The sequence below is a fragment of the Rhipicephalus microplus genome, chromosome 1 (assembly GCF_043290135.1).
Source record: "Rhipicephalus microplus isolate Deutch F79 chromosome 1, USDA_Rmic, whole genome shotgun sequence".
NCBI classification, from domain to species: domain Eukaryota; kingdom Metazoa; phylum Arthropoda; class Arachnida; order Ixodida; family Ixodidae; genus Rhipicephalus; species Rhipicephalus microplus.
This window is the reverse complement of record NC_134700.1, coordinates 264,943,015-264,969,190: the sequence shown is the minus strand read 5'-3', so window position 1 is coordinate 264,969,190 and position 26,176 is coordinate 264,943,015. Positions and strand designations below refer to the sequence as shown.

Genomic DNA, 26,176 nt, shown 5'->3' with positions numbered 1-26,176 from the left:
TGTGCCAATTGTTCATCCAGTGAGTGACGACGATGAGGAATAATGGCTGAAGTGGGTATATGCCACAGTTAATAGGCGAACAAGAACAAACGTTTGCAATGGGTTGAAGCAATGGACGGCCCACTTGTTACGCTATTTGCATTGTGCGATGACTGGTTGTTCTTTCGCTGTCATAAACACATTATAAGTCGTATTAACGCGATTGCTTTCCCGACATCAAGCCTGTCTTAGGCAAGTTTGCCAACAAGTCACAAGCACCAGCTTAGCTCAGTGGTATAATACTGGGCTGGTACCCAGCGGACCCGGGTTCAAGCGCCTCTGCGTCTTTGGTGCTAGGCTTGCAAACAAGTCACAAGCACCGGCGTAGCTCAGTGGTAGAATATTGAGCTGGCATCCAGCAGACCCAGGCTGTAATACTTCAGGTGATGATCTATCTATCTATCTGCCCCGCCGCGGTGGTCTAGTGGCTAAGGTACTCGTCTGCTGACCAGCAGGACGCGGGTTCGAATCCCGGCTGCGGCGGCTGCATTTCCGATGCATTTTCGAAATTTCCGGAGCCCTCCACTACGGCGTCTCTCATAATCATATGGTGGTTTTGGGACGTTAAACCCCACAAATCAAATGAAATCAAATCTATCTGTCTGTCTGTCTATCTGTCTGTCTGTCTGTCCATCTATCTATGTGTAGGAAGAGGTATATAGGTGGCGGGGCTCCTTAACTTGGGGTAGACCAAACTAGTATGGGAAGATAATAGAGTTGGATGACCATGTGAGGCTGATCGTGACATGAATAACATTAAAATCTGGTCACGTACGTACATCAAACCTTTTCCTCCCGATACGTCTGACCAATACCCGTATATTCCAGGGGCCGCGATGTGCAGGTATGCGCCACAGGGGATTGACAGTTTATATCTACCCACCAGTAGTAACAGTCAGAACAGACGTTAGCAGTTTAAATGCGAGAGCGTTAAGAAACATTACCATCTCCTGCTAAAGGGAACCAGGTGTTGATGCGAAGCAGCAGGCGCCAACGATTACACTGGCGGCGGTATTGGCACTGGCTCTCATTGCCGCGTATAGCGCAGCAGAAAACCCTGGGGAGGCGCAGAGCTGTTATGGACTGTGTTTTCCCACTGGAAGACGCCAATCGCTGTTAATGGGCAATGAGATACAGAAGACTGTGGTTGCACACAGATACCCACAGTTCACTTTTAGGCAACGCGCACGCGGTGAACTTTTATTGTTCAAGAACGTGGAGGATAAATCTCCCACCGGCATTTCCTTGTAGGTCAAGATCCAGTGCCTATACAGGGTACCCACGCAAATTTAGCCAGAGTTTTAAAATATTCCGGCACACGCGATTACGACGCGACCAAATGCATGTTGCTCACCATTGCCTGGAGTATTTTTGTGCTCTCAAATTTTTGTGTTCTCAAATATTGTTCAATTAGATATGTTGAATTACCTAACTTTTGAAGAAACGAATATAGATAAAAAAATCAATGAGAAAGTTACAGATCGGTTTGCAAAACGTCCGATTACACATTTCTGAAATTTATATCTGTTAGGTATTACTGTTTTTCTACTCATTACAAATGCCCGCAAAATACAAAAAATACCACGTGACAAACGCGCTCGTGCGCCAGTGCGCACAATGATTCTAGTGCTCTCGAACGTTCCGCTTACGAACGACCATGACATTTGCCCCATTGTGCTGTCTTGGCAGGGTCGGAACGATGGTGGTGGCTTTACGATGAACACTTTTTGCTATCGGCCACAAAAAGGATTACCACTGTCACTGCTTATCGCTGTCAAAAACCGGTGCGACGGAAGTTTGTCGTTCGTACGCGGAACGTTAGGGAGCACTAGAATAATAGTGCGCACTGACGAGCAAGCGGGTTTGTCACGTGGTAATTTTTGTATTTCGCGCGAATTTGTAATAAGCAGGAAAACACCAATACTTAACAGATATAAAGTTCTAAACTATCTATTTTGACGTTTTGCAAACCGATCCACAGCTTTCTCGTTGAAACTTTTTATCCATCTTCGTTCCTTCAAAGGTTTGGTAAATAAACAGATCTAATTAAACAATACTTGAGAACACAAAAACTAGTTTAACTGCAGGCAACGGTGAGCAACATAAATTTGATCGCGTCGTAATTACGTGTTCCGGTATATTTTAAACTGTCTAAAGTTACGTGGGACACACTGTATTCGGAGTGGCCAGTGAACTGCTGTGCAGCGCGAGCATTCGGTATTTTCAATCAAGAAAGTCGCTAGCAGAGGCTGCCTGCGTCGGCGTTGCGAGGCGAGAGTGGGGGGAGTGTAGGAAAGGGGTGGGGACGTGCGTGCGCATTGGTGTGTTAGCGCTGCTGAGAGGAATTTCTAGTGAAGGGAGTAGGAGAGCCAGCGTAGGAGAGGAGAGAGGGAGAGGGGCGCGCATGTGCAGCGAGGGTGGGTCACGCCGCGCTCCGGATGCGGCTCGACCATAAGAAGCTTCGCATCTTAAAACTGACATTGGCAGCGTTCACCCGTTATATGCAAAGAATGAATATCGCGGTCCCAGCAGAAATTGAACTGAAAATTTCCGCGTGGCAATCAACTATTCTACGTCAGAGCCACGCCGAGTCTCGAAAGTACTTCGGAAAAAGACCTTACGCAAGCGTTGCCTGCCATTAAGTACTACCATTGTGGTTGCAGTGCTGGCTATCTAAATCGATGAGCATTACGTATACGTTCTTGTAGGATACAGGCGTCCAGTCGGGTTAGTGTGAGTTGTATACTTAAGCGCCATCTACTGAAGTAGATCTACGCAGCACTAGCCGTGGCTATCATCCCCGCCATCTCGAGCGCTGCATATCGGCTTACCGCTTCTGCATATGAAGAATGGGACGATCCCGTTGCGTACGTTGTCAAGCCCTTTGCGCCAGATGCGCGTGGCTCATACCCGTATACCATGGGCGGGCATGTGTCACAGGTGTGCGGTATCTGCGACCTGTTATTTGCAGTTTGTCTATAGTCGGGTACGACTTTAGGAGGCGGCGGCATTCTCCCCACATAAGCGGATGCACGCGAACATCTACCAATAGGCGCGCACTTCAGGTGACGTCACGAGACGGGCGGCCGGTGACCCTGCCGACGGAAAACATGCTGCCTTCGTTGTTTCCAGTTCAGCTCGCAAACGACCGATAGTTGGCAGCAGTGTGACAGCTGAGCGTGTATAGCTGCCCAAATGTGCATTTTGAGGTTGCCGAAGATAATCAGGGAACAATATTGTTTAAATTCATACATGCCAGCGTTGAAATGTGTTTCTAGGCCACTCCTCAAATCGAGCATGATGTATGAGGGACGATGCCTACTGGAACACGCGTTTTAGAAGCAGTCACAATTTTGTGAATGGTGCTATTCCTTTAGTCGTGGAGCGAATCAGCTGCTGCGCTTTGGTCATCTGGGCGGGGCCATTCTTGTCTTCTTAAGTTGTGTTCGACAAGACTCAGGAACACCCGCTTCCCCCTCCCCCTCCCCGTATTATATATATATATATATATATATATATATATATATATATATATATTCAGGAACAGCAAGAACTGACAGAGGTAATTTTAACGCTTACATCGGCAGCGTTGACCCGACGAATGCAAGGAATAAATATCAGGTCCCCAACAAGAACCGAACCCAAATATTCTGCTTGGCAATCAAGTATTCTACCTCAGAGCGATGCCAGGTCTTCATAGGGCTTTGGAAAACGACACCATTCAGGCGTTATGTTGGTGAAACGTCAATTCTGGTTGCAATGTTTACTATTCACATTTTGTAAACATTAGATAGATTACCATGTCTAATGGCCCCGCCGCGGTGGTCTAGTGGCTCAGGTGTTCGGCTGTTGACCCGCAGGTCGCGGGATCGAATCCCGGCAGCAGCGGCTACATTTTTGATGGAGGAGAAAATGCTGTAGGCTGGTGTGCTCAGGTTTGGGTGCACGTGAAAAAGAAGCCCAGGTGGTCGAAATTTCCGGAGCCCTCCACACGGCATCTCTAATAATAACATCGTAGTTTTCGGAAGGTAAACCCCACATATCAATCAACCAAACATTAGACATGTACTCCTATAATACAACTTTCACGCCGGGTTAACGTCAACTGTATAGTTAAGCGCCATCTATTTACGTTGATTTATTTAGCAATGTGTAGCGCTACCATCCTCGCGATTACAAACGCTACATACCGGCCAGCTTACCGCACCTGGTGTTGCTAATAGTCATGTTACTGTTTGAATCATTATGCATGTGTAAACATCTGGTTATATAAAATACATGTGACTGTTCAACATGCCTCTGTGCGTGCAACATTAGCACATGTCTTTAGCGTAATTTCCATGCGTTTCTCTAATTACAACACAGTCACCTTCCCTCCGAATGTTTCGAGTAACGTCTATTCTCAAGCAACGTTGGATCTTCCGAATTCTTTATTTCTCAGTCGCTCATGTAGTGCTTGTGTTCTCCTTTTATTGGATCGCTTCTTTTTTATTTTTGTAAGTGCTGAGATTTACTTGTATTGTCTAGTTCGGCGAGATATAACTTGGTGAGATACACGCTCAGTATGTATCACGGCGTAATAAGCAGCGTCACACAGCTTGCGCCACAATGAATTGTTGCCCTAAGATGACTAACAGGTTCTTGTGTGGTTTATATTTGAGAATCCTTTTAACACATTCAAAATTCAACAGATGTGTGAAACAAAACTTTATTTTCACTTTTTGGTAAGCATTCAATCACAAGTGAGACATGTGTTCTTCGTTTTGTGTAGCATGGTGAATAATATCATTCTGGTGAAGAGAAACTATGAAATGTTCATCTTAATATTTACAAACAAGCACCCGCTGACATAAATAGCTATCAGAGGTTTTGATAGCAAGCACCCAACGTCAACACGTTAAGAAACCAAGAACATTACTCTCTATTGTATACACACAACATCCTGTTTGAAAACGTACCTCCTCTTGTGAAAGAGTCCTCACAACCGCGCTTCTCTTACAGTTGAAGTGCAGACAGATGAGACAGTTTCACTATACATTCGTATAGGCTCAAGCAAGAAAGCAAACACGTCCTCTGCAGAGACATATAACGTCGAAGCAGAGAAAAAAAATGATTTGTCCCATGTACTATTTGGAATGCGCAAGAAACAAAGAATAGACACTAGGAAACACGACTACAACTGAAGGACCTTCTAAAGGTCGCCTTGCTGAGGGATGGCAAGCCGCTCTCTTCGGTGAGGCCCTCGAAGACCAGGAGTTGGCCGCCGTTCAGCGGGCCATGGGGTCATCGTCGAGAATTTCGGAAGATGTTCCTCGAACGGTGGATCCCTGGCAGCCTAAATCCTAGGCATAGCAACAACCGTTGGACAAATAAAGTTTATTTAAAAACAGTACGGCGAGGACTCAAAGAAAGAGTGGCACAACAATGTCCCGCCGGCAAAGTGAAATACTCCACTCAGTCCAAGCTTTCAGACAAAAATGTCCGTTCGATACGCACTGACCGCTCCTAGTGCGCTGTCCAGTCGCTATGCACCGACCGGTCTCAGGTGAAGATTGGTTTCTTTTCCACACACGTACACAGTAAAAAAAAAGAGGATGACATTAATTTTAGGTATGGCGGTCCTTTGCCGCCAATTTCCCACAGGGTGGGTGCCCTCCCAAGCGACTATAACTTCGTTGTGCCGAGCACCAGGCATGAAGTGCGCTTGTATCTATTTATCCAGTAGGTACCTGGCGGCACCAATTCTTTGCCTCCCACAGCAGTGGCAGATGCTCAACTACTTCACCAAGGCTATGGTTCGTTAAGGTACGCCCAGGGGCTTCGTAGAACCTTATGGGGCTACCTATCGAGATGAGTAGTGAGAAATAACTGAACACCAGTTCGATTTAATCTCCTATATACAATTGGGAAAAACCGGTGGGTTCTGGGTCGGCACTGAGAATCGAACCCTGCACCAGCCGCATTGGTAGCGGACGCTCTAACTATAGCCGCCACTGCGGAGTGAAAGCAGGCACTACATTCAAGTGGCGTTATTTCATTAAATGTAAAAACTAAAAGGAAGCTCGGCAGCGCCATTTTGGTCTTTCGCATTATTGTATGCGGGCAACGCAAGCTGCATGTTGTCACGCTCTTGCAAGCACAACAGGAACGAGCAATAAACGGTAACGTACTCGCACTGACACTATATGGTGACAATGCTATACGAGGGATCAGTAGTTTTTGTTTCATGGAACAAAGGTGTGAAGCGAAGTGATCGAGAAGGATCCACACTATACTGATATGAGATTCATTGGATATACACACGGCGGCATTTGGAGTTTTAAACGGCCCTTTCGTTTCTTCTGCAGCGTTCACTTTGTTTTACAAGGCAGGCGCTCTATTGGTCGTTGGGATCTCGGGCGTAGTAAAGTTTGCTGGACGTAATGCTTCGCTTGCAGCTGACAAGTTTTGTTGTAAGTTGCGAATAAGTAATTCCAGCTCAATTACGTACCCAAGAATTTGGCTTCCTTTTTACGAACGAGTTTTCATGAACAAGACACCAATACATCATTCGGGCACATCGGAAAAGAGAACGAGGATTACATACAAAACGATCACATACAACAAAACATCTCTCACAGAACAGTCGCGGATGACCTGTAAAAGGCTGTTAAGTAGCACTCTTATATGTTTACGTGGACCATAGCTGCAGTGCCGGCGTCCGGATTTTCCCGACGTCACTTTGACAAGCACCGAAATACGTCACTCGAAGCGATGTCACTTTGGTCTCCACAGCCGCAATCTCTCCTTTACATGCTGAGCCCATCGATGAACTGGCCTAAGTATACATTGGCTGTCCGAGTCACTGCCCTGCAGGAGAAGACAGTCAAAGAATCGGCGCAGTAAGCTCAACTTCCGCGCTCGCACTCGCTGCTCTCTTGCAGATCCAACATCTGAATTTCGCATGGTGGCAACGTGAACCGTGTGCGCGCCACACGGCTACTGCGCACGGCGCCTTTGGCGTGCCACTAGGAGGTCCTCCGGGAGCCCGTGTCGACGCTGTCGAACGTCTGGCGTGGCACCGAGCGTACGGGCGAGCTCTGTCGGCTGGTGTTGATCTCGGTGCCCTGGGTCGTCATCTCGGGTAGAAGGCCCGCCGTGCCGCGCGGGTGCGACCCGTCCACTGTCTTGTCCTGGTGGCAGCAGCAGCAGCACACTTGTTGCCTCAGCGCCTGCACGAGGTTGCGGTTGAAGAAGAGGTATATCCACGGGTTGACGCAGCTGTTCAGGCTGTTGAGCAGCATCAGGATGGTCACGGTGGCATCTGCGCCGGATAGAAAGCGCACGGAGAAGTCGTCAAGTCAATGTACTCAGAGAAGTTTCCACATCAATCTATTCCTATAGTTACGTCCTGTAGAATGTGCTTGCAAGGCCTCTGGATAGGAAAAAAAAAAATGTCCTTACGGACATTACTGCGCTTATATCGGCTAACTCTGCTCCTAATACCCATATGGGGCCCGAAATGATTACTAGCGAAGTGCGAACCCCCTAAATCCCTAAATCAATGTGACACGTACGCCTAATAGTGTTTTGTAATGAAGGCATAACTAATTCTTGAACACGCGTGTTTGAGAATTTTTCGTATCTTCGAGCTTACGCCGAGTCTCTGGTTTATTCGGTCTCGCAGAGGCAAGTACAGCGAGACATCACATTTGCTTTGGTTCTGCGCGTATGTATCAGTGCGACGTTTGGTGAAACATGGTCATACCGAAAAAGTTCAATATGCGCGCGGCTTTTACTGAAATTATTCATTATATACCAGTACGCCGGATACTGGCACGCGAAGCTACATGCAGATATATGCACTGGTGATGAAGAATTTATTTCGGTAACTACTTCCACGCTCTATGGACCTTCCGACAGGAATTTAATATATCCTAATATGTGGTGCACTGATGAGTTGTCCCACCACAATTTTTTTTACATTTGCTACATATTCCTTCGAGAAAGAGGTTTCCTACTGCAAGTTCATTTTTGTTTTGGCGCGTGTGAAGCTCATCTTTATTACTCTTATGCTGGTGCATGTTGGTGTAGAGCATTAGTATTGTTATGTTATGTTATGTTATGTAATTAGTATTAGTAACACATGCGAAGCAGACAGAAGTAACAACAGCGCATATATATATATATATATATATATATATATATATATATATATATATATATATATATATATATATATATATATATATATATATATATATATATATATATATATATATATATATATATATATACGTTTATTGGTCGAACAAGAAAACAAGAAATTATACGCAAGTGGCGTGCGACAAGGCTAGGGAGTCTGTAAAAAACTGATACAAATGCAGGAACGAAGAAAATTGCTGACATTGTCCCTTTGCGCTTCGAAGAATTTCATTAAGCGTGTATAAATTCTCAAAGTTCACAATGTAAATATATTGCGTTCTTTACAACCTATCTTCGTCTTCTTTCTACTTCATACTACTTTCTCATTCACTTTTTTCAGTGACAGCAGAATGTAGAAGCTGTAAGAAATACAGCTGGGACGCTATCATTTTCGCAAAGGTCGTGGCACCTCCAGAGCTAAACGAACTGCGGTTTTATTAAAATATTTACCTAAATATTTTGTTCGCTATTGAAATTCTCCGACGTCCGCAAAAGTCGATGGCAAGAGGAAGGGAACATTAACGCACTGGCCACTTACGCGACGAGTGACCATGAAATGTCAGAGCTTAACCGCAAGGGCGAAGCGGGGAATGCGACGGCAACAAATTAGAATGTCATACGAAGTATAAATCTAGCAGCTCATTCATTTAGCATCCGATCTGTTGTGACTCAACAAAACACTGACGTACGAAAACGCAGTCGCTACAGGAAGCGAAGCGACTTTCCCGCTGTCTGTCGATTAAACGTTAACTAAAAGATGAGAACAAAGCGCAAACAAAGGTATGAGCTCCCTGTTGACCCTGTCAAAATAGAGCTCGTGCATAGAGGCCCTACTGACCAAGGTACGTAGTTTCTGCCAAGTGGTAAATGATAAATATTAGGTTTGATGTCTAAAACTGACAGCAACTATTTCAAAACGACCGCCTCAGGCACACAGCACCAATTTTTAAGTGGCCTTCGTATGAATTTCAACGCTATGCGTAGGTTCTCAAGGACTCCATTTCACCATAAACGAGAAGAGGGGATTTCATTACGGCATCCGCCTTCTTCACGAGAATGATCCAGTTCAGACGGCGAGTGTTGCGAAGGCTGCAGCAAAGCACAGTGGTTTCGAGGAGATGAATCACCCGTCAACAAGGCCACACCTGGTGCCCACTGACTACTCGACCCCTTTTCCAAGCTTAATAAACATATTCAAGGTTAACATCTGCGGCTCGTCAACAAGTGGGAGGAAAATGCAGTTCGCAGACATTTTAATGGCAAAATCTAGGCTGATTTCTGCAGGGCATGCGGAGGTTAGTTCATAGGTTTTAAAGAGTAGTCGGAGTGAATGTGTATTATATTACAAGTGGCACAATTCTGTTTCTGAGTCAATTAAGAGTTAGTCTGGCTGGAAGCTCAAGGAACTGCTGAAATACCTTGCTTTAATAAAATATGAGGTGGCAATGTGCTTGCCGGTGTACTTTGCCTTCCGTCCTCGTTTGTTCTGTACGTGCGTTGCAATATCATAACTAAGATTTTCTGTATTCCTTAATAAAGATCACGAGAAAGAAATTGCTCAGTGGCCTCCTTGCGATTGCATAGCAGTGTTATCAACGCTGCCGACGACGCTTTCGGAGTCGTTTCAAAGTCCGGCTTGGTTCGCTGGATTGGAAACGGCGTTGGAGTGCTTTTGTCTGGGAAAGTTTGTGCAACATTCGCGAAATAAATCATCGAAAAAAAACAGTACGAAAGACGTGGTTCGCTATTGTTCAGCGCCACACACACCTCAACACTCGTCCTGTTGTACTGTGTGTTTCGTCCCGATCAAATTCTGAAACGGTGACCGAGGAAATGGTTCACAGTGTTTTCGCATCTGCGCCTAACATTCGTACGGATAAGCCAGACATGCAAACCTGACAGCATTTGCGTAAGGTGCAACCCGCAGTCAATACAGCAGCACTGTGCTAGTTAGCGAGAAATATGGTAGTAACTCAACGTGTAAAGAGCGGATTGTTGTTACGTTAGCGATGATTAAGTAGTGGCGTTGTATTCTGAAGGCTGCGTGCGACGCATTACAAACGCGTCTAATACGATGAAGTTTTCTCGCAGCCTGTATAGTCTTGGTAATTGTATAAGGCTTGCCTCTGCTCCAGAAATGACAAATCTGGCAGCATTATCGTAAGAGGGGTTGCGAACCTTTGCCACCCGTGCTCTTCTTTTTTCTCTCTCGTTTGCGGATAATGGCGCGACGACCGGAGAGCCACAAAGTGTTTCCCATAAGGAAGTTGATGGGCCACTTCGTATAATAACGTGCTCTGTTGTAATACAAATAGCACTGCACGCGGGAAGGCTTAGAAGACAATTACGTACTGCCATTTCTGTACACTAAGGCCACTGCGCAGCCTGGTTATTATTTTGGCAGCGTGCAAGGTATACACCTATATTTAGGGAGGGCCGAGATGATGTTTATTCCATCAGAGAGGCCTCCCAGCACACCCGTCAAAAGAATTCGGAATCAATTTGTTACGCAGGTGAACACGGAAGAGAATCCTATTATGGCTGCAAAGCGTTTTCATCCCTCTTGGCGAAAAGCGTCCTCGGAGGATCGCTTTATGTTGGAGTGGCATGCCATACCTACTTCACCGTGTTTTTCCTTACAGTAAAACGCTGTACAAGCTTTCTCATGATGGTCAGTCTGCAAAGATTACTCCGCAACATCGTTCCTTTCATGCACCGTTATTCCCACAACCTCTCAGTTCCTCGTTATTAAGTTGTTTATCTCCCTTGAATTAGCTAACTGAGCGCGTATGTAGGGCCAGTCCGGCCCTTTATCGAAGTAAACAAAACCTGGATCACTGCTCCGCCTTTTATATAATGTGGCTGCTGGTAGACTTGATATGGCACCACGAATGGCTCACATTGTCTGGGATAATTGCCAGAAACATACCCACAATTTTTTTTTTAGAGTTGCACGTACGTCACTCTAGTTTTTGAAAACTATGTTTCGGTTATTTTAGCTGCTAGAATGTTTCTTCTGCGAGTGCCGCACTGCTTCAATATTTGGGTGCAATTTCATTTACACTTATCCCTATATCTAGATTGTCTCTCTCCGCTTTCCACTATACAACGTCTGGCAACTTCCTTAAGTTGACTCTCGCAAAACAGCACAGTATTAATTTTGCAAGTGTGGGTATGCAGCAGCGTAGAGGCCATAAATTGTGGCGAAGGGGCATGTATGTTTTAGCTTCGCTAGCGTGTAACATGGAAAGGCGTGAGACATACACCGGGCACCCTCCTTTCACAAAGCGAAATCTTTACCATTTACTCACCTCCTGTCCACTAACGCACCGTCACTTCGAAGATGTGTTTCAAGAGGTGACTCCTCATACAGATGATTTTACCATAGAGATTCACATTTGTGTCTCTGGTTTTAAATGGGAAACCTGAGCGCCTCTGAAAATTTTGTCGGGAATGCTGACACCGCTGCTAAGCCAAACGTAATGTTTTAAGCACTAGCAATGAAACTTCTACTCATAATATTCTTAGCATTGGCCAGTGGCAAGAAGTGGGACTCAGCCAATTTTCGTGGCACATATTCATTTATCATGAACCGTGACGACAACATGACGCGCTGACAAGTCCTTGTGCTAATGTTTTTCGTTCCTAAAAGGTGAAGCTCTTGTCTTCACGTTTGCAGCACGATGTTGGCGATAAGTTCAGAAAACCTTTAGAACGGTAGAAACGAGTGACTGATTAATGAAGGGATTATCATCCTAAAAAAACACCTGAGCTCCAATTAGCAACGAGTGCACGTAATTTCTTCCGAGAAAATCCTTTTTCGCTTTTCTAAACCTACACGCGCGTAATCTCCAACGAGTGCTCGTATATATAAATAAATGCTATGTATTAGTCTCGCGCTCTATTTTGATTGCTGCTAACCCGCAGATAACGATCGCATAGCCTGTTTTCTCTCCTTGCGATCATGGAAGACTTCATCGGAACTTTGACTGCGAACATTTCTTCGAAGACACACCTCTTACTTCTTTGAAGTCACACTTTCGAGGCGTCATGCAGGATCATTCTATATTAAACCTAGGTCAACAGCATGCGTAATGTCATGCAATTTGTCAAATATTATGTTCAGGTGTTCTGGGAACCCCTTCAATTTAGGCAACTGCGACTAATCCATTAACGAGAAATGCTTAAGTCAGCCAGAAGACATCGTTACAGAAAAATGTACAGCTCCTACAGTGTTCTGAAAACAACGTTAACGAGATGTGTAGGTGTATTGAAGGACATTTCTGTTAAAGTGAGTTTCGGGGCTTCGTATAAAAGCAAAGTCGAGTTGCACATTCCTTTGAAAGTTCACTTTTATGTTATATAGTGGCAACATTGTCTCCATTTCTTTATTTCTTTCTTTTCATGAGTATCGTTTGCCCGCTCGTCTTATTAGCGATAAGCAAGGCCACTTTTGTGCACGCCTGATTTTTTCCCAAAAGATCGCTTTCGGTTTTTAGTCCTGTTACATCAATGGAACGCATTCATGGAACGAACACAGCGTGCATGAGTGCCCTGCGTCTTGTGTTCACGTAATGGACAAGGCCATGCAAGTCACTAGCCTAAAAACAATTTGAAAAAAAAGAACAACAGGGGAAAAAACGAACACAAGCATTCTGCGCAGTATGTTGGCCCATTTTTTTTCTAGGGCAGCCTCCTTTCAACGACGATAACGAAGTAGATGCACTCACAAAAGGTGGATGTCACGTCTTCTTTTCGCCTAATTTGGTCCTCGTTCCACTAATTAGCCGATTACAGCTGAGCGTGTTCTCTTTAGTCTTTAGCTCTAACTTTCCGGAATCTGGCTTTCACTGACGTTTCTGTGTGCGTGTGTGCATGCGCGTGTGCCGTTACTTCTACGCTGCACTTTTATTATGCGTTCGTACTCTGCAGGCACATGCATGCTTCAGCTCTTCACGTACAAAAGGGCACGCTGAACCATACGGTGTACTCAAAGTTCACGAGACAACTATCCACGACGTCAACCTAAAAAACTATATACTCAGTACAGGAGTGCATAATGCCTGAAACGATTCGTTAGAGGATAACGAACCAAATCGAAAGGCTGAATAATCACGTCTACCGTCCAAACCCTCCTCAGCAAACTAGATTAGTCTAGTTTAGTTTTCATTTATTTCAACAGAGCACTCCTATACCGCCCAGTGGAGTAAAGAACACGCTCTGTATGAAGAATGCAAGCGTCTGCATTGTCTACTGTTTTCTCAGAGAGAAAATGTACACCTAGCTGAACTGCAGTATAATGTAGAGCGTAAAAAAAAAGAAACAAGCGAAAGTATTCTATATCGCATTGAAAACAAGAGGGCTTATTACTTACGCTCGTTGCTTCTGAGGAAGAGAAAAAAAGAGCAGGGTGAAACACGAGGGCCGCTAGGCGACTCAAGTATACGAAAGCGTATGCTGAAGCACCGGCTTCAGTGTGTATACTCCCCAGCTTTTTGATCTCAGGAGAGTCATTGATCCTGATTAGCGTTAGGTCAAACAGGATCGAGCTCTTCAGAGACACAATACCAGTGTCACCTTACACCATTAGTGTTTTCATGGTTATTACTTGCTTTGCCACTGTCATTGTTCTGCCTCGAAGATACGGGTACTTTCTAACGCAATGTGACGACTGGACAATCTCACACTTTCCGTGCAGGTGCTCTTACAGAACCGTCTTTGTCTCCCGATGGTCCGCAAGGTATACTGAAAGCGCTGTTATGCTTTTAGAATACGACGGGATTTTGCGAACGCCTCTGACTTTTGGCGCAGTTTCACACGTGACAGTGAATTCAATGCTTCTTCTTCTTCTCTTCTTCTTCTTCTTCTTCTTCTTCTTCTTCTTCTTCTTCTTCTTCTTCTTCTTCTTCTTCTTCTTCTTCTTCTTCTTCTTCTTCTTCTTCTTCTTCTTCTTCTTCTTCTTCTTCTTCTTCTTCTTCTTCTTCTTCTTCTTCTTCTTCTTCTTCTTCTTCTTCTTCTTCTTCGTCTTCTTCTTCTTCTTCTTCTCTCACGTCTCTATTCCTTCCCCTAATCCCCAGTGTAACGTTGCCTATACGAAGTTATTCTGATTAACCTTCCCGCCTTCTCCCTTTCTCAGTTGTTCCGTCCTTGATTAGCCATTAATTGATAATGATTCAATCAATTTACATTCCGTTTCTAGTCCTTCTGAAAGCGGTAAGCTATCTCCAACGCTCCAAAGTAAACAAAGTAAAGAGTCGCCCTTCTAGAGAAAGCTCGGTCTAAGGGCAAGAACCAGACCCAGAAATCCAGAAACGTCTGAGTAAAAAATGGCCACCTACCACGTGTTCAATCAAAGGTGCAATTGCATGGGCTTAAGCGAATAAGAGAACTCGGTCGCTTTTATTTCCTACAGAGGTCACTAAAGCTGTGTAACTAAAAATTTAAGAACAATTACAAGAAATCGCTTGCACTTTAACAATTGCCGTACCTTTTTTTTTTTTTTTGCCAAGTTAAACCCAACCTCGCGACCCTTCTTTCTGTTCGAAATGCGGACCTTCTTCGTTTCAACGAGAAATCGCACAGCTCTGCCTGGGGCCCCGCTGTCAGCTAACAAGTTCGGCTCAGCCGTGCCTCCCTCCGTGAGAACAGCATGTGCCGTCGTTCGGGGACGGAAAAGGGCGCCACCCCTTTTCCCGTTTCGGATCTTTTCCCTATTCACATTTCGGTGGAGACGAAATCGTTGAGGCCCGTGTACTGTGTGATATCAGTGAACGTTAAGGAACACCAGGTGGTCGAAATTTCCGGGGCCCTTCACTAGGTCGTCTCTCATAATCATAGTGGGGCTTTGACGCGAAAAACACACCATATTATTATTATTATTATTATTATTATTATTATTATTATTATTATTATTATTATTATTATTATTATTATTATTATTATTATTATTATTATTATTATTATTATTATTATTATTATTATTATTATTATTATTATTATTATTATTATTATTATTATTATTAAATATTAGCCCAGAAGCTGCCTTCGGCGAAGGCAAACCAAAAAAGCTTTCTCAATCGGAAGCTGTACGCCTATAGATGGGTAGAAAACGGCAGGGTAACAATGGTGTCAATTAGTAGTAAATAATTTTACGCTGCAGAAAAAAAAAACAGTAAACGATAACGTGGATTCAAACAAACCTGCAAAAAAATTACTCCTAAAATGATGGGTGAACAAGTAGAGAAGGTGAGTACATGACAAAGTACCACAAGAGAGAAACCATGCCGCGTTTAAAATAATGTACGAGTCGGCTGACTTTCAGGATAACTACTTGCAAAGCTATTTAAACGGCTCAGGAGATATGATTTGAATTTACTTATTCTCTCCTCAATCATGTTTTTATTTTAAAAAAGTTGAAATGCCGCTTAGTCGACCTAGAAGCTATTGTTACATAAAGGGAGTCTTTTCTGGAAAGCCAGTCTGCATAAATTTACCAAAAATCCTAACAAATGATCGCAAGGCTGAACAAAACTTGAAACTTCTTTACGGAAATAACAACGGTCAAACGGAGTGAAAACTCAAAGTGAACTTATTGTGACTCATTAGAATATTCCAAGTTTATGCACGCTCCAACAACGGGCCTAGCATAACAGGAAATTCAAAGAATGCGTCAACGCGTCATCGCGTCGTCTATGGGAGCGCCATGAACCACCGTTATTTCGTGTGGCCCCCCTTGTATACGGTACGGTCGAGCCGCCTTTACGACTGCCGTCTTTTTTTACGACATCCGAGAAACAAGAGACCTGCGCACCCGCGAAAGCTCGCCAAGCTGTTCTAGACATTTATCACGACGACACCGCACCGTAGAATTTCGTAGGCGTGTTGAAGGACAAGGTTCCCCCTTTCGTATTTCGCCATTCCATCCACGTCGTGGGGAACGGTGGTGTTCGCGCTTCCATCTCTACAAGTCCGGCGCGGCGGGGACGTTGTCAACCACTCGGCCATCGAGAACGGCGTCAGCCGCAGCTGGTTCTCCTGTGTCCAGTGCCACGCGATCAAGTCAACCGAAAGAAAATATGCACACAGCTATATAGGGAGGCCGCAAGCATAGTAAACCACGTGTGGGACGAACCTGCGGAGAACACAAGCGCTTTTTTATTTTTCATTTTTTGTCTTTGCTCGTCTACGCCTTGCTCTATACTGCGGAAAGGTCCGTAGAACGCAGGAGGTTGGGGAAAACGCAGGCTCAATTTTCCTTGCAACAGAGGTGCTGCGTCGGCGTTTTCTAGACTTTGGTGATATCTTTCTTTCTTTCTTTCCTTCTTTATTTCCTTCCTTCTCTCTTTTCTTTTTCCTTTCTTTCTTTGTTTTTTTTTCTCTCTTTATTTTCTTGCGTCTTGTTTGTCGCTCCTGGTCACGTCATCCACGGTGACATGGCCACAGGGCTTATTCGGGCTGGGTCACTACAGCTTCGTCATCACTGCCTTTTGCGCCTGCTCTAGGTTGCATACCTTACCGGTCACAGTCAAACCGAAACCGCGCGCTCGGTAGTTTTGGTTTGCTATACAGTTGCGACACCACGTGGTGGCACACGTCACAGCAGGAAGAACGCTGCGCAAAACCTACTTATAGGCCGAGGGTTTGCTTTTGCAAATACAGTCGACCCTCCTGTATTTAGGTTGGAGTGGACGACATATATATATATATGTATATATATATATATATATATATATATATATATAAAGCCCCGGATCGAGCATGGGTCAGGACATATCTTCACTATATGGGCACGTCGAAATGCCGGCGCGGCTTACATTGTTTGTCTTCGTCATTTAGGGACTGGTGGGCATGCAATACAGCTAGATTACTCCTTGCCATTCAGTCGAGCGGACAAGTATCTGACGTCGTCCTCTTCGCGCGCGCAATTTTTTTTTTTTTGGTTCTTAGAATCTTCCTTGGCCTGTGTGTTTCTTCTTTGGGATTGCTATTGAGAAGAGAATTTCATAGGCTCAGCAGTGGCGTCAGTAAGCAATGTTCGAAATATCGAGCCGGTTGGACCCGCATATTTTTTTTTACAGCGAAAGCTGTTGTGAGATCACAGCTCGGGTCACGCGCAGTTGTCCGCCGCCGCCGCCACCGACACCGGAGTCCATAACCACATCGCGCGAAACCAGAAAAAAAAAATAGCACCAATGGCACAGTGGGGCTTGAACCCTAATCCTGCGCCGGTGCTACGCCGGCACTAGTGACTTGTTGGCAAACTTGCCTTAGGCAGGCTTGATGTCGGGAAAGCAATCGCGTTAATATGATTTATAAAGCGTTTTCAAACAGCGAAAAAACAACCAGTCTTCGCACAATGCGAATAGCGTAACGAGTGGGCCGTCGAATGTTCCAACCCATTACAAAAGCTTGTTCTTGTTTCCCTGTTAACTGTGGCGCATAACCACTTCAGCCGTAATTCCTCATCGTCGACCGCCACTGCATGAACGCTTGGCACAAAATTTCTCGCAAGTGTTTAGCGGATACCACGCTTCTCAGAAGAATGACGAAAAATAGCATATTGAATGCCGGCCTACTACCCAAAAGTGTGATTGCAGCAGTTACCCAATGGATGTTTAGAAAAGGCTCTGAAAGTCCGCTCTTCAAGCTTTCGCTGTGACTGTGCTGCGCCTACCGCGCAGGCCTGGCGTTTTTTTTTTTTTTCCTCGAGTGTATTGTTAAAAAAAAAAAAAAGAGACCGGTGCTAGTCCAGAATAGCATACAAGTAGACAGCAGCGTTTTCTCGTATTTCGGTCGATTGTATTGAAAAGAAATCTTCAAGGTCAGTGCAACACGGCCGGCGGTCTTAAAATGAAAATCTTCGCGCTTTCTGCGCTGAACCAGGCTACTTCAAAAGCACAAATCACTGCCGTTGTTTTCACGCGTGCTGTATCAACATCTTACGAGGGCTCTGTGTTTCAACTATTTTCAGGATAGTCCAAGGCCGTCGCTTGACGCTTGCAACAGTGCTGTGGTTATAGGAAAACAGTTGCTAGAAGCTGACGTGGGCGTCTGCGGTGTTTTTCACTCATGCTGAACAAAGTCTATGAGCTGGTGCAAATTTAGCGTCTAGACAGGTTTAATAAAAAGATATAGAAGCATATCCAAAAGTAGGCCAGCTTAATTCGTAGACACAAAGGACAATACAAAAAATGGCGAAGCTTTTACTATGTCACCTAATGTTTGAAGTAGCGAAGCTGCACGGTTCTGAATATTAATCTGGTTGCCCCTAGGTTCTTAGTTGGCTTTATTTAGGCGATGTTAGTTTGTTTTTAAGCTGTTCCTAAGCTAATGCTACGGTTGTTTCAAGGTTGTTTTTCAGCGCAGACAGGGTAGATTTAAACCGCAGACAGACGCAGCCACGACACGTGTGTCCAAACGCTAAATACAGAAGTTCGCGTAGAAACCGATAGTTTCTACGCGAACCGAGCTACGACGCCGTAGACAATCCTTAAGATCTCTCTATCCGTACAGGTCGCCTCTGGAAACTAAACTTGGTAACGTTTAACACGAGCTCTCCCCCTCTTTCGGAAGAGCGAGACAGAGAAAGGTAGAGGAACGAAACAAAGTTCAATTAGAGTGGCGCAGAAAGAGTCAAACACATTGGCTCTTGTAAAAGCGTGTGTGTGCCTTAAAAACATCGCCATTTTCCGACGTTTTATATACATGACAACAGACTAGCAATGGTGCATGGTAGCAGACCAATAGCGATACTCTTATTGTGAAGAGAGTGACTTTGCGCGTATGCGCTCCTCCTGTCTCTCCTTCTCTCCACATCTAACTTTCGTAGTCTCGTCAGCCTCGGTGGCGCCGTGGTCAAAGGTCTAGACTGCTGACCGAAAGGATTTTTTTTTTGTAGCGCGAGGCGAAATACGGAAACAGGAAGAAACAGGGTGATGGGACGGGACTAACAAGCCCACATTGCAACTCTCCTGCTGACCGATGGTGGTGGCTTCGATGTTGGTTGCGGTGGTCGAATTTCGACGGAGGCAATACGATAAAGACCCGTGCACTGGACAATGTCAGTGCACGCTAAAGAACACTAGGTCATCGATAATCCGGGCTCCCTTCATTACATGGCGTGCCTCAGAGCTATATTGTTGTTTTAGACCCTAAACCCCCAGATATCGTTATAACTGCCAGATTTCCCACCTCAATGTAGCTTGCGAGGTGTACTTCTCGATTGGCTAACACCTTTACCTTTGGCCTTTCTCTCATCATCTTTCTTTCCTTCTAACGCTGTGGACGCAGCACACGGTAGAAGCTTTTGTCCGTTCCCTTCATTACGGTATATTCATGGACTAGCTCCAACGACATTTACAGCTACCGCGGCCTGCTGTACGTCATCGCAAGCCAAATGGTTTATTAAATCCGAGGAATAATAGACATGAAAGGACCTTTTGCGGGTCTGGTTCGTGCACGTTGACGAGAATTACTTTGCGCAAGAAAAACACGCAGCACACAAGAAAGGCACACAAAAAACAAGCGCTATTTACAAGTGTTAATTCCACAACGTCGTCGTGAAACATATATATACATATATACATGTGGCACATATAAACAAATGCAGTCAATAGTAAACAATTAGGACTTTTAAAAATGTATAGCTGTTCTGTTCTGTTCTGTTTTAACTGTTTTGCTGCGGAGAGGTTGAGGTGCCTGTTGCCTCGGCTACTCCATATCACAAAGTTCTGCAGCAAAAAATAAAATAATAATACAGAACGGTACCCAAAAATTAACAATACGGAAAAGAAAAGAAAAAACACATAATAGGACACTGAAACCAGTTCAAATAACATGCCAATACACAGTTTTCTTCACGCAGTTCACACAGTCAGAAAATACTTACACGCACACCTTACTAATCTAATGTCAGTATATACATGACCACATTTTACATAATACCCATCTCTGGCTGTCAGTCATAGGCGCTTGTCCAGTCCGGTCTCCACTAAAAAGTCTGTCAGGAAGATTATTGCCTTTTTCTGGAGATGCTTCTCAGGCCATGGTCCAAGTAGTTTCTTTATTGTGAGGGGCCGTCTGTCCAAACTTGCTAATTTGTTCTTTAATTTTTCTCTTTCATTCGCGTATTTAACGCACTCCAAAAGAATATGGCGAACATTTTCTTCTGCATGACCACAATGGCATTCCGGTGAGTTGGATCGATGTAACTTGTGCAGGAAGCTGTTTGTGTATGCTACTTCCAATCTAAGTCGGTGGATCAATGTCTCCAGGTGTCGTGGGAGGTCTGTCGCTATGGAAAATTTTCTGTGTGGATCAACTTCATAAAGTACCGTTTCCTTTGATTTAGGGCTCTCAAACCACTTCTCCATCGAACAATGGTTAGCTCCTTGCGATATAAAATGTCGAATATCCGCCCCAGACATAGGGATTGTGCAATCCCGTCCTTCCTTCAATGCTTTCTTCACGAGACTATCAGCATCTTCATTTCCCTTTATTCCAATGTGGCTGGGTATCCATTGGAATACGATGTTGTGACCCTGCGATGAGGCATATTATGGATGAGGCATATATGGATGAGGCATAGCAGATTTATTATCTTATATATTCTTATATCTTGTGCGTATTTCTTGTATCTGCGTGTTTTTTTTCTTGCGCGAAGTAATTCTCGTGAATAATAGATAAAATGACGACTGTATAGCAATTTTGCATTGGTGGACACTGTGGTTTTGTGTCGCGCGCTTGCGTGCGATTCTTGATGGTAACAAGTTTTTCCGTTGTGCGTTTCTGCCGATTGTGTCCGGAACACAGCAGATCAATGCAGTGCGACGAGTGGGATTCACTGTATTTTGTTGAAAGTAAAGTGCGCAGCAGCTGAACTGAGATTTGTCTTTCTGTGAAAGTTCACTCAGTACAACAGAAATACAAAAGACGAATACCAACGAATGTAAAAAAGTCAGTTTCGCCAAATGGGTGAACCAATGAATGTGATAGCAACATGTTCAAATGTTTTACGAAGCAGGGCTAGCTTTCGCCAAATGGACGGACCAATGAATGTGATAGACACACATTCGAATGTTTTACGAAGCAGGGCTAGCATTTTTAGGAGCAATAATAATTGTAATAAACATGCGCTTGCTAAGTAGCCCAGTTTCCTGCGGCGCGGCCACAGTAGATGACCACAACAAGGCTCGTGCGTAGTGGCAGTGTTGTTATTCGAAGTGAGGCTGGCAGTCAACTCGTTTAGATTCGATCTCACATAACTCTACGAAACGCTGGTGTAAGAGAACACGGCCGCTCCACGTAGAGTTCTCGCACCGTTTGTGTGTGTGTGAGAGAGAGAGAGGAGAGAGAGAGAGTGTGTGTGCGTGTGTGTGTGTGTGTGTGTGTGTGTGTGTGTGTGTGTGTGTGTGTGTGTGTGTGTGTGTGTGTGTGTGTGTGTGTGTGTGTGTGTGTGTGTGTGTGTGTGTGTGTGGTTTGAGAGCGTATCCCGTAGAAGCTTCTGCTTGTTGTGGGAGCACAAGGCGCGCGCTGATCGTTGCCGGGATTGCGCGGCAACCATAAACCTCCCCTCTCCTCCCCTTTTGTTCGCTGGCGAGATAAGCGTGCGCGCAGACGAGCCCGGCCGGAAAGGCGATGTTCGCTCCGCAGGAAGAGGAGGCTAGCGCATCTTTCCCCTTATACATATGCGTACATATACGTGAATGACGGCGGCGGTGGCGGCAACGGCAAAAACCAGCTGAGACTGTCCGTATGATTGCTATCGCAATAAAAAAATAAGTAGTGGGGAACAGCGATTGGTGCGGGGATTGAGTGCTGCGGGTCTTCGTGGCCGTCTGTGTAGTGTTAACCCTGCATACACGCACACCGACCATCAGCGGAAAATATGAGGACTTTAAAAGGGACGTTTGGGGGGGCTGGTGTTACTCATCCTGCTGAAACAATAGCGAAAAAACAACAACAACAAACATATCAAAGATGAACAAAGAACTCGTTCAGTCTTCATCTTGTCTTGTTTATTTACTTGCGCTATGGTTTCTGCAACGCGAATATGAGCAGTTGGTTGCAATGTTTCTTGCTTCTGCAATGCGCGAAACACTGCACTCAACTGCTCGTGGTTTGTAGTCTCCACTGGCTTCGCCGCCGGCCTTGAAGTGATGCGGTAACAATCGCGGAACACGAAACTTTTGTGCGAGTGTCCCACGTTTCTGGACAGGCGTGTAGCCGCCAGACACCAAAAGAATCCGGCAGCAGTATATAGATCAAATCTCAGATTACGTTTCGTTGTATTGCAGACCTACATTCTAGATTCGCGAATAAAACGCAGATGCTGTGTACGCGTCGACTGTCTGGACATTCTCTGGTATACTCTTGCCCTTCTTCGGGCAGCTTTTTATCTTTTCTAGCTTCGTTTATCCAATGTGATTTAGTTGCGAGGAGCGCAGCAAACACATAGAGAAGTATACGGTCTGCGTCACAGGGTTATAATAAATGACGCAGAATAAGGGACTTGGACGCAGCGTAGACCCGTTATAACACAGTAATCGGTATAATTAATGGCGTGATTATAACTGGATCCCTTGTGCAAAATGTCAGCCAACAACACAGAAAAAATGTTGCAGCTTCACCTGCATCGCAAAGCACACAGCTGTTGCCGTGTTGCGCGTGATAAGTCATGCGTTGTTTCGTGCTGTTTTTGTTGCAGAATATGCGTGCTTTGCAGTTTCTTTGGAGCAGAAAGGAAAAGAAAGGGAAAGTAGTGTTTTTTCTGTAAAAAAGGCAAACATGTTTGACTAAAATACCTAATTATATACTTGTTTTGTTGCACCGTAAATTAAATAAAGCGCCTAACATGAGCCATCCGGTATATGTAACGGCGTCTATAGACTGTATAGTGCAGCAAATTATGCTTTCTGTTAGAAAACTCTTCTTTTGAAGTACTGGTTCATTTGGAAGGGCTGCTTTTTGTGGTTTCCAACTGTCGACTGTATCCGGGTGGCACCAAAAATCACTCTATTTATGAAAACATGGCAGAACTTTCTGCTTCTTTTTTTTCTTTGTCTGTCTTTTGCTATCTTTCTTCCTTAGAAGATTGGTCGATGGGAACGTTCTGCTACGAACGCTTTTCAAGGACGTAGACATGTCAGTCCAATTTTCTTACTGCTTGAATATACTGGATGTTCTTCACGGTACGTTTTGAGGCTGCTGGGTAAATAGTCTTTGGAAATGTATAGGACGCCTAATCAACTGCCGAAGGTCGGCAGTCTTCAAGATAGCCTTTTCTATTTTCACATGTAAATTCGGTTTACGGACGAATAACATAGGTGGTGAACGAACATCCGCCGGACTGGATGATCGCATTGTGTACGGTATGGCCCACGGTTAAAGGGAACACTCGAATGCACACGATCTATATCCTTGACTCACTAAGAGCAAGTGGATTAAGAAACAATCTTTATGCAAGTCAATAGTCTGTCAAGAGGAGTCGGAACTTTTAACCACCAGTGGCTTTATGCATATCTAAGCCTCTATGATTCCGTAAGATAGCGAAATCTAAACACGCTGCTCACGCAGGTGTTCCCTTTAACAGTGGAGCCGTCTGTACATGTGTGTCTACGTGTTCTTTGAAGTATATAGTAGTCTATGTCAATTCTTGTCAAAACAGGGCGCTTCGGTGTTTGCGAAACTCTTGCGGGACTCGAGAGCATCGTCTTCAAGAGCTAACGCGAAAGCGTGTTCGGGCCTCGTTTTCGTCGCCTTCTCAAAAACGCTACAGCCTAGCTTCCATTCTCGGCGGGAAGCTCAACGGTGCTGAGGGAAGAAAACGTCTGCTCGTAACATCCTTTGAAACTGTACCGCCGCGGTGGTCTAGTGGCTAAGGTACTCGGCTGCTGACCCGCAGGGCGCGGGTTCAAATCCCGGCTGCGGCTGCTGCATTTCCGATGGAGGCGGAAATGTTGTAGGCCCGTGTGCTCAGATTTGGGTGCACGTTAAAGAACCCCAGGCGGTCTAAATTTCCGGAGCCCTCCACTACGGCGTCTCTCATATAGTGGTTTTGGGACGTTAAACCCCACATATACATCAATCACTCATCCTTTCAAACTATCCCAGAACACCTGCAGCAAGTACAGTTGTAAAAATACCACTATGCCGTATTCTTCCTTTTGCCAATTGGCAATGTACGCGTCTGTCAACACTCGTGTTGTCGAAGCTGTTACTGTACATTATATTCATATATTGTTTTTTTTTCAAAACAGTTCCAAGTACCAGCGTACCCATGTGGTAGCCACCTGCTGTCACGCTGAAGGTCGGGTTTTGATTACCACTCGGACCTAAATATTTTTTTGCTCATTTGCATCTATCTGAATTTTTCGTTCACGAGGCTGGTTTTCGCTCACATCCAACGACGCCGACAGAAGAATTTCTGCTAAATAAGCTCTTTAATGCTGTCGCTTAAGTATGCTCCGTAGATGATTCTTTTGACAGCTAAGTGGACGGAGGCATTGTTTAGTTCCAATTTAATCTTGGCGGATACGACAACTAGTACGGATTCGCGAACAACACATGTCAATTACAAAGGCTATAAATTATTCGTTTTTTTTGGCCAATCACCTAAGCAGGTGTGAGCTATACATATTTGCCGCCATCATCATCTTCATCATCATCATCACCGACCCCACCATCATCATCTATGAAGTTGTAACTAGGTGGTGGCTGAGCAGAAAGCTAGCAACTCGCTGGAAACGTCGTGTACTCAAAACAAAGCGAAGTCGCGTTTTTTTTTTTGTGCTCTAAATTTAGGCCACGTTGAGCTTTCTCATTTTCGTACTCGAAAAACGCTTCTAAAAAATTAATCATTTTTATGTGTTTTGTATGTTCTTTTTTTTTCAGTTTGGTCGTGATGACACCGGAGGGTGCCAGACGAAATCTAGACACGTTCAATTACTCGGGTGACTCGACCTCGAAGGTGTCTTTTAGGCTACGGCACAGGCTGCCCGCAATGCTGACAGAAATCGCAATCCAAATTTGGATGCTAGTGGCACATTTGGCATGATATTTTCCTCCCCTTTAACTCATACTGTGAACAAATAAGCGGTGGCGTTACCTCTAAAATTTATTTAATTCCAGATATTACGTGGGGAAAAAAATTAAACGGAGCGCAAAATTAAAATTAACGACATAATCATTTACGAACTGCGCGAACAGCGAGATGGCGAGACATGGCCAGGATTTTCGGACAGGTGTACGTAGCACTGTTTCCATTCGGTGACAAGAAGATTTACTTGTTACGTTATTCCTGATCGAATTCGAGTACCGAGTATCTCGAATTCTCATTTATTAAGTAATTTCAAAAAATAGTTCTGTGCCGATACTTTATTCGTACGTAACCTTCAAGACTGTTCAGCTTTTGTATATTGCCTAGATGATGGGCTGATTATTTTTCTTCATCTGAGCTTCAAATTCTTTTTTTTTCTCATTATGTTACCCGCTGGTTTACTGACCATTCCAGCGTAGTGAGTACCAGCCAAAACATAGGTACGAGCAAGCAAGTAAGCAACCAAGCAAGCAGCTAAGCGATGGCCTGCCGTAACTGATTGGGAAATAGGCGAAAAAATCTTATCTGACGAAAATAGATAGTGATCAAAAACAACTCTCGGTTCACTATACTGGGACTTATTTGGGCATTGTGTTAATATTACAGCGTCACACTATGGTCCACTTGACTTTCCAAAGTGTTTAATGTTTTACAATAGGGCCTGTTGTGTTTCTAATGTGTGGTGTTCAATTGCCTGGTGAAGCTACACGCCTTCTAGGGCGACACTTGACTTTTTCTAAATGTTCCAGTGAGTATCTGCTGTTGAGAACTCGTGGCTGTTTCTGATAGCTAGCTTTTTCAAAGAGAAATGTTTTTTACCTATTTTTCATTCATTTTTTAAAGAACGCCCTTTCTGCC

At 44.5% G+C, this 26,176-nt stretch overlaps 1 protein-coding gene across 1 annotated transcript in view; it reads right to left on the bottom strand.

Annotated features, from left to right (window-relative positions):
• Positions 1 to 4,731: 4,731 nt before the first annotated feature.
• Positions 4,732 to 26,176, bottom strand: part of LOC142815854 (oxytocin receptor-like) — a 60,829-nt gene continuing 39,384 nt past the window's right edge. Inside the window, exon 3 of the mRNA XM_075894159.1 lies at positions 4,732 to 7,342. Coding sequence (XP_075750274.1) covers positions 7,047 to 7,342 — 296 coding nt within the window. The 3' untranslated portion in view covers positions 4,732 to 7,046. The remainder of the gene's footprint in view (positions 7,343 to 26,176) is intronic.